Raw genomic sequence first — 9,606 nt, forward strand, 5'->3', positions numbered from 1 at the left:
ACTGACCCTGCAAACCCACGGATGCTCTCCCCGCGGCGTCTGTTGCTTCACAAATGAATCGCATTGCACAGAACAGAGACTCGCCCGAGTCACAAAAGGGGGTCTCTCTCTTCGAGGGGGGGAGGAAATTGTTATGTTAAACAAAGTGGGGTGGGTGGGATGGGGTGACATAATGCAAAATCGTGCTTATGTACTACGACACGCTTTTCAGCATACCTTGTATTCGGACGTATTGAATTACCGGTGTGTGAACCGACTGCCAGCTAAAGCTGAGAGCAAAACAGGTTTGTGCATTTTACTCTCACGTTGCTTTCTCCCGAGTTGTTCGGCAACCCCCGCGTTAGTCACCTTCGCTAACGTCGACGCAACGTTGTACGATGCAAACAACTGGACTGCAGTTGGGCTTTGTGTTTGATTATTTTTTTTCGAACGTCATTGTCCCCACCGCCGGGTGCGGTCGGAGGACACGGAACGCACCGACGGACGCACTCGGCCAACGGGATCGGACAAGAGACGCGTTCGAACGTCATCAGTTGAGAAGGCGTCCCCGAGTGTCTGAAGACTGCCAACAGCACCCCGCCACCACGCAGCCGTTTGCGTGGAGTTGCCTTGGTGGCTGCTGGCAAGTTGCATTCCCAGTTGTTGCGAACTTTCGTAACCACCGCTCGATTTGCCCACCGCTCGATTTGCCCACATCGTGGTTTTGTTTCTGTTACTCGTAGACTACATCTTGACGTGCAGCTGTCGAGACTGCAGCGATTCAAAGAAGCATCTACACGTGACTTTACCGAAAGACCCAAAGAATACTCGTTGTCCTATTCTAGCGCCTCGAGGTGACTAATTGTATACTCTTAGGTTTTTTCGGTAAAGTCACGTAGGATTTTTTTTTTATAATAATAATAATGAAAAATAACTAAATTAAATCCCGACGTTTCAGAGGCAACACAAGTCTCCGTCTTCAGGTGGGACCGTCACAGCTAAATTTACTCTTGACACAGTAAATTAAGCTGTGACGGTCCCACCTGAAAACGGAGACTTGTGTTGCCTCCGAAACGTCGTTATTTAATTTAGTTACTTTTCATTTATTCTTATTTTATTATTATTTTACCTACGTGACTTTTCCGAAAAAACCTAAGAGTATGAATCCTTGCAGTCACGAAAGCTTCAAATCTAGAATGTGACTAAATGTCTTTACGCGCTACGTAAAATCAAACCATTGTTGCACACGCAAACCTTGCAACCACTTTTCGCGGAAGAAGTCCAGCATACGTGCGTATTACACGTGCGCACTTTTTGTTGTAAACATAACATGAATAATTTGTGATGGATTGTTTACGTACATCGACGGCTGGATGAAACCTATACCCAAGCTGGTCAGCGTGCGTCGAAGGTTGTGTCCAGAACTGGTTTAGTGATCACTCGCCACTGATGTTAGCCTTGGTCAGGAATCGGTTGAAGAACTCAGGTTTGCCGGACTAATAGCGACAGCGCGCTAACCACTGTCCCACCACTCCACCTCTCCTATAATGTACAATACAGTATAACATCTGACTAAAGGCCGAAACTTACTTTGACCCCCCCCTGGAAGCAAACAGCACACACGTTAAACGGGTTAAGTCCGCTTAAAAGTTTAAGCGCGGAATACGCAATTGGATTATGCGTATCGCGAACATCGCTCCCCTTAAAATATTTTCACGCAAAACGCTCTCGCGTCGTGAGTGGGTCTACAAGTTGCACTCGCACACTAACAAATACCGTATGCGCTGGATAAACGAGCGGCGTTCATCGTACGTGGGCGATGTGCTGTTGAGCAACGCTTTTTTTGCGTAAATGCGACTCTCGTTGCGCGCAAACACACGAACGCGTGTACCCGTCAACAGTCAGCCCATGTCACTCCGCACCAGTGTCTTTACAAACAATACGAGTGAATTATAAAGTGCAGCGCTTAAAACACGAGCGCGGATATCCGCGCTTTGTCTCCAAGGGCCGAGGAATGGTTGGGTGGTTGACTCCAGAGGATTGGTGGTCGATGGACGACGTCGTTCATCACGTACGAGCGGCTCACCCCCCACACCCCCCCCCCCCCCCTGTGTGCTCTCGTTTTGAGCAGAAAGCTCGGAGGGAAGACGCGCACAGATTCGATGGTGGGATAGGAGTGGGGGGCAGTTACGTGCCCGTAACGACTGAAGGGGTTACTTTGGTTTACTGGGAAATAGGGCAAGAGGAGAGGGAGGTGGAGGACGGAAGGGGAGGACGGTGGGGGGAGGACGGTGGGGGGAGGACGGTGGGGGAGGACGGTGGGGGGAGGACGGTGGGGGGAGGACGGTGGGGGGAGGAGGAGGTTGTGGTGGGTGGGGGGGGTCTGGGAAAGAGTGGCTGAGAATGGAGATGTGGGAAGGGCCTTCCGGCCCCAGTGTTTTAAAATGTGCTTGTGGTCGTGCGAGCGCACACAGCAGCGGTCCGTGGGTACGCGAGCGACGCGAGTCGGAGCTGCGCTGCAGGGGAGCAAGAGGAGGAGGCAGGCGACGGGAGGAGGTGACAGGGGGGAGAGGCGACGCAGCCCATTTTCTCACGCCTCAAGTTCCAGGCACCTGGCGAGCGCAACGCCCTTCCCTTGTGTCTATTTGGACAGCGGCTTGACGGACAACACGACGACTGCACAAACAAGTGCCGAACGCGCCTCGCGATCCGAGAGGTTTTTTTTCATTTATCGACCTTTCGTGCGTTTCGAATGGAGTTATGAACTCGTTTCGTCACGGTAGTAGCTGCATCGGCAGAGAACTGTCGCTATGGTTCGACACCGGACACGTGCAACGAGTTCAAGTTGATGTGACGAGCAGCATGTGGTGACGTGTCGGCGGTGTGTGTGTAGGGCAGCAACATCGGCTGCTTCTCGAGCGCATTCATCACGCACTTGCTTTGCCCCATGAGTGAAACTCCAACAAGCGCTGCGACTCCGCGCCCCGCACGACCAAGATGCAGAACATGAGCGACCCGGCGGCTGCGAGGTCGCCTCTGCTCAGTCCGTACGCCGCCTTCAACTTCACCCTCGCCGAGCCCGAGAACGACGTCACCGGCGGCACAAACTCGTCCAACGGCACCGACGAGAAGTTGGGCTGGGAGTACTCGGTGCTGGCGGGGCTCGGCTTGTCGAGCCTTGTGCTCATCCTCGTGTTCGCCACGGTGTTCGGCAACTGCCTGGTCATCATCGCCGTCCTCACGCGACCTTCGCTCAAGGCTCCCCAAAACCTCTTCCTCGTGTCGCTGGCCACGGCCGACATCCTGGTGGCGACTCTCGTCATCCCGTTCTCGCTCTTCAACGAGCTCATGGGCTACTGGTACTTCGGGCGCGTGTGGTGCGAGATCTACCTGGCGCTCGACGTCCTCTTCTGTACGTCGTCCATCGTGCACCTGTGCGCCATCAGCCTCGACCGCTACTGGTCCGTGTCGCAGGCGGTCGAGTACAACATCAAGCGCACGCCGCGCAGGATGAAGCGCATCATCGTCATCGTGTGGTTCATCGCCATCGCGATCTCTCTGCCGCCGCTCATCTCCATGAACCAGAAGAACCGGCAGCAGCAGGAGGAGGTGGGTCGGCCCAACTGCGAGCTCAACACGAACACCTGGTACATCCTCGGCTCGTGCATCGGATCGTTCTTCGCGCCCTGCCTCATCATGGTGCTGGTGTACGCGCGCATCTACCACCTCGTCAAGTGGAGGGCCGCAAAGCTGCGGCGAGACAAGGAGGCGCCCATCACGTCGTGCCGGCCGATGGAGTCCATCAGGATGAGCGAGGTGAACGGCAACGGAGGAGGCGGCGGCGAGGGGAACGGAAACGGAGAAAAGAACTGCAACGGCGCCGGAAACAAGTCTCGCCATCATCCTCCTCATCATCCTCCTCATCATCAGCATCCTCCCTCTCATCATCATCCCGAGGTGGACGTGGAGGAGACGTCGGTGTCTTCTGACAAGAACGAGCGGAGGAGGGACGACGGCTCGGCGGGCGCAAAGGCGAGCAGGAAGCCGTGCTCGCCCACCAAGGACGACTACAACCCCGAGATGGAGATTCTGGAGAGGCAAAACAAAGCGCGCGAGCGCAGGAAGATAGCGCAGGCGAGGGAGCGGCGCTTCACCTTCGTGCTGTCCGTGATGATCGGCGTCTTCGTCATCTGCTGGTTCCCCTTCTTCTTCACGTACAGCCTCTCCGCGCTCTGCAGCCCCGAGTTCTGCGTCATCCCCGAGACCCTCTTCAAGTTTTTCTTCTGGTTCGGCTACTGCAACAGCTGCCTCAACCCCGTGATCTACACGGTGTTCAACAGGGACTTTCGGCGTGCCTTCAAGAAGATCCTGTGCATGCAATTCAACACGTCCTTTTAGGCGACGCAAAAACAACAAATGCTCGTGACTCCGCTTGTATATTTCTCACGAACAATAAATTGCAATCGAGGCAACATGCGATCGGCTTGATTTCAAAATGGACAAAATTAATGGTGAGTTGTGTATTTTATGAGTCTGGAACGCATCGTGGGCATTTAATTTGTGCTTCAGCGGCCGTACAGGGATTTGTTACAGCACGAGTATGGAAGGGAAGTGGGGAGAGAGAAAAAAGTTTAAATCTATTTGCCAGACACGCCTTCATTGTCAGTCGAAGGAAATGTTCTAGATTAGAAGATTTCGTGACTGCAAGGATTCATACTCGTAGGTGTTTTCGGTAAAGTCACGTGACTTTACCGAAAAACACCTAAGAGGAGGAAAGGTTGACGAGCAGAAAATGCGGACTCGTCGTTTTCCTTTTGAGAACCTATAGCTACATGTATACATGCACACGTACGTACATACGCGGGAATAAACAGGGTTGGTTATTCACAAGTCAGGAAACAATAGGACCCAGCATCCACTGCAACGAATGTCTGCTCACATTAAGCACACGACTGCGGTGGTTGGGTGAATTGCGCTTTTGAAAGGTGGTGGACCGGAACATTGTGTCGACAAGACGTCAGCTGCTGCTATTCTTGGACATGCTGCTGCGGTGATGTCCTTGAGCTCTGCAATTGTCGAGGAAAGTTTTCCGAAGCACAGATGCGCTCCACGTAATAGGAAACAATGCAGGGCAGTCAGAATCCTGAGACCCTGGGAAACGGGGTGGGGGCTAGCGATTGCATTGAGTGCTTGCTATTTTTTGTCTCTGATCTCTCATCACCCAAGTGTAATTCCCGTGGAATTGTTCTTCAAGCCAGCAACCAACTCACCTCTCCAAAGCGTCTCCTGTTCCCATTATTCCTGGCTTTTGAATGCACAAATACAACCGTATCCTTTTTATCTGGCGTCACTAACCGTGTTTTATCTTGTTTTGTTTTGAGAAATGGGACGCTGGCTTTACGTTTCAAAATCTTGGCTCTGTGGCTCGGTATAGTTGTATGCTTTGCGGTGTGATTAAATCGATATATCAACATTTTTCTCGACGTGCTTAGCTTGAGTCAAGAATCAATGTCGATAATTAAACCGCCGGCGAGCGAGTGACGCACTCCCTTGTTTTGTTAACATTTTATGTTACACTATTTGCCCATCATTCGGGAATGTTCAATCGAGCAATGCGTGGTGATGTAATCAAATGGCCACATTATATCATCACCGGTTTAATATGTGGAGTTGTTGCATTGTTCTGATGTTTGTAACGTGGAGTTAGCAATTGGCTATCCATTGTAGCACATACAGATGTGTGATTAGATAAGTTATTTCATTAACTTTTATTGCGGTGAGATGACCGATATTCAGAAACTGGTTATTTTTTTAGCTCCCTGTTTTTTTAAAATTCAAACCATTATTGTGCCAAACAATCACATTGTTTCAAATGCTTACTTTTAAACGGCAAACAAAATGTGTTTTTTGTATTTATTGCTTGAATATCTGTTCGTGTAATTTATTTAGTACAACAAAAATCCACATCTAGGATTTTACAATTATACTATTGTATTTAAATTTATTTTAACGGATTATAAAGTTGTTCCTCTTTTAGCGATTTCTTAATTGATCTGTACTTTGGTGTCGCCGTGACATTCTGGATATGTGTTCTACCCATCCAGCTGAACTTCAGCCAAGAGGGTGGAGTGTTGCCATAGAAGCGCTGTGTTATCTATAGAGCACCGTGTGAGTTCTTGGCTCCAGTGGCGGGTCCACCATAACATTGTGGGGACGTGGGTGGGTCCATTCTAATCGCAAAAACCTCACCCCAGACAGAATATACGCATACATGGTAGGCGGCTTGGGGGAGGGCTTCATCCAGCAGTCGCTTGACCATGGCTGATGATGGTGACAGATACAACACGTCCAGCCAGCCCTGTTGTCATTCCACTGCTGGATAAAGCCCTCCTCCACATCATGCGTGTCATGTGGGTTAGTTTGCCATAGTTTGTCACGCTGGTCAGTGCGAGTTGGTGATAATAGATATGGGAGCATATAAGTAGAATACAACAATTTATGTTTCTGCACTGCCCAGAACGTAACCGAAGCCTCCTCTCAGAATCCAAGCGTGCATGGTGATCACTCGTCCAGGAACTAACCTAGCTCAAACCTTGATCTGAAGAGGTCGTAATACGCAGGGTGATGTTCTTATAAGCTATTCTTGATTGCAGTTTAATATTATGTATATACCCAGGAAAGCCTCAATGAGTCTGTAAGATGTTTTTTTTCTTCATGAGGGTCATGCTGCTTGTTCTGTTTTACACCTTTTTGGGAGTGTTAGAACATTTAAAGTGCGTAGAAAATAAAGCATACATTTGAGAGGGTAAAGCAAACGATCGACTCGGATAGCCCAAACGTACACATATAATCAAGGCTTATTTTCCCGCTGAGTGTTTTCCGGATCGCTGGTAGACTGGAGTAGGTGCATAACTAGTAACCCAGGCCATCGCGAGACGTATCCTGGACGTGGTATGCCGGGTGCATACACGTTTTCTGCGCCGCAGACTTGGACATATATTAAGGCATTAAACCTCGTGTATGATAATGTTCGTACGTCTCTAGAGCAGTCTGCAAGCACTGGAGGCCTCCGAGCAGCTGGGGTTCCCACTCGAGAGAGGAAGATAAAAACAAGTATAACCCGTAAAAACAAAGTTTTTCACTATAAATCCTTTATATGCGCGGCGGCTAGAGTCCTCTCGTCCTCTGGCTTGAGATGGCTGCCACCTATGGGTCAGATGATTGCATGGCAGCATTAAGCAATTGGTAATTAAATATAATATTTTGTCCTAAAAAGTGTAAAACTTTGGGAAAAAAATTTCACGAACATTAATTGTCACGCACAACGAGTCTGTGTGGAAAATGTCAGCTCGATTGGATCACGGGAAGTGGGTTAAAAAACGACCGAAAGATTTGCACGGTCCTAAGCAAGCAAGCGAACTTAATATAAAGGATTTAAAAAACGTATTCGTCCTGAGGCCAGAGCAGATACGAGTACCACCACCTAGGGTAGCAAAATATAAGTCGTACCGATGTATTGTATTTACATGGCCGATAAGAGTGAACAATTGATAACCCTACTCATTTTAAATGGTTATCCGACAATTCACTGCTATTTATTCATATAATACATTGGATCCACTCAAGTTATGCCACCGCAGGTGAAACGGCCTGGTGAAATATCTGTCCTGGGCTCATGGGCTATTATGCGTGGGATATGGTGTTGGTCGGCAAACAAAAAATTCTTGCCACGTGCGGTTTATTGGTCGTCCACTAAACGTTGGGTTTATGAAGAGTGCATTTGTGGCCATGAATCACTCTCGAGGAATTGGAGGGACCGGGAAATGAAACTGCATAATGCGCTCCATACAATGCATCTGGCGGAATGCAATTTGCTCCTCTCATTTTCTCATCTTTGCTTCTATGGATGTTACATCAGCCAACGTGCATGCATTTGTTCTCACTGTGCTCTGCGTATATGAGAGTAGTGCTACGACTGCCTGTCTCCTGAGAGAAGGATGAATCTTGTTTTACATTTTACTTTTGCACTCTCTATTGTATGAATAAGTGCCCGTCCCCCTTTGCCTCTTTAATTACCGATTAAGTACCTGGAATATGCGAGGACTTTGCTCTGGGAACAGTGGCTCGCATCGTTTTGTTTGTGAGTTTTCGTTCAAGAGGCATCGAAGAAGGCAGAGGCACGCCCATGCCGAAAGGGGCGCAAAGAAGACGTTTTGCCCTCGTTGCCAGAATTTTAAAGCGGCCGATCTACACCAGAAACTTTTTTAAATATATATTCAAACAAATGTAATGGCTAGGTGAATTGTTTACAGGATCACGATAGATGGCAGAGGCTTGGAGAGGCCATCATCCAGCAGTGAATTGGCAATGGTTGTTGATAATTACTACGTAATCTTATTTTAGAATTGTCTTTCTTGACACTCCACGGGTGTGAGTGTGAAAGTGAATTCTCTTTCCCAAAATTAGTGACTTTGAATAACAATTCCGCCTCCCCCTCCCCTCTGGATTGATCATCTGAGGGCACCGCTGCATAGATGTATGTCAAAATAACTAGTAGCTTAAGAGTCTGTTTTCATTTTACGTTATGGCTTGACATCAGAATGCAGTTACCTGCTGGGGCAACTTTGGGTAAGCTTTCAATACCTGGATGGAGAATGACTGAACGCGCCCCACTAATCAAATTATCTTGCTGTCTAAATATTTACAGTCTAATTTTCATTTGGGAAGGGTGTTGTGGAGACACGAGAGACAGGAGGATATTTTCAATAAGTGTCCACAAGTCTCAAACAGGACCGCAGTAAAATACAATCAATCAAAACGTCACAAATTGAGAGAATGTCTGGGTCGTTTTTTTGCAAAGTATCCTATCCATGTTTATTTTTTTAGAAAACCCTTAAAACCAAAATAGGCGTCCAAGTATTATGTAAAGTACAACTGAGGAGACTTGAAGTTCAGTGTTGAATGATGTGTGGGAAAAATAGCCATTACTCTCGTGCCAGAAGTGTCAACAGCCATGAATTAGGTTGGGAAAATAGGGAGTTGTCTGGGTGTGTCCTCAGAGGCAACAAATTGTGAAAAAAATCCGCATTCCAAATGTTTGGGACTTGCACCCCAAGTAAACGATTGTTTACTATGAAATTACATTTTTCCCAGTGTGTTCTTGGTGTTCCACTTCCACGTTCAATTGCACCATCATTGTTAGGGCCCTCCATGGCAGTTGTCGCCTAAAATGTAAAGCACACGGTGTATGTTTTAAAAAAAGAGCTGTGCCTTGTGAATAGAGATTGAATATATTTGTTGTTGGCAAATAAATAAACATTGCAGATGAAAGCACCAGCATGTGGAGTCTTGATTGTCAAATTCATATTTTCTGTACACTTTGAATTTGTTTTCATATCATGACTGTAATTCATTTTCATTTTCACGTAGAATGTACAGGCCCTTCATTAATCTACCGCTGTCGTTTGTGGACATTGTTTGACCATACTTCACCATGCAAGTGAGTGCAGGTTGAAGGTGGACTATCCAGAGCTGGTTCTGATATCACTCGTCTCTGTTGTTGGGAATATAATGCAGGTCACGAGATACGTAGAGTCGTCTTCTCACCGTTTCATTTAGATGGCAGGT

The 9,606-nt window shown here is 48.0% G+C and overlaps 1 protein-coding gene across 1 annotated transcript; it reads left to right on the top strand.

Annotated features, from left to right (window-relative positions):
* The first annotated feature begins 2,461 nt into the window (after positions 1 to 2,461).
* On the top strand, positions 2,462 to 9,295 carry LOC144935121 (alpha-2A adrenergic receptor-like). The gene has a single exon (XM_078861548.1). The coding sequence runs from the start codon at positions 2,977 to 2,979 to the stop codon at positions 4,375 to 4,377; it is 1,401 nt and encodes a 466-aa protein (XP_078717674.1). The 5' UTR covers positions 2,462 to 2,976; the 3' UTR covers positions 4,378 to 9,295.
* Positions 9,296 to 9,606: the final 311 nt, after the last annotated feature.

This window comes from Lampetra fluviatilis, chromosome 12 (genome assembly GCF_964198595.1).
Source record: "Lampetra fluviatilis chromosome 12, kcLamFluv1.1, whole genome shotgun sequence".
Classification (NCBI taxonomy): Eukaryota; Metazoa; Chordata; class Hyperoartia; order Petromyzontiformes; family Petromyzontidae; genus Lampetra; species Lampetra fluviatilis.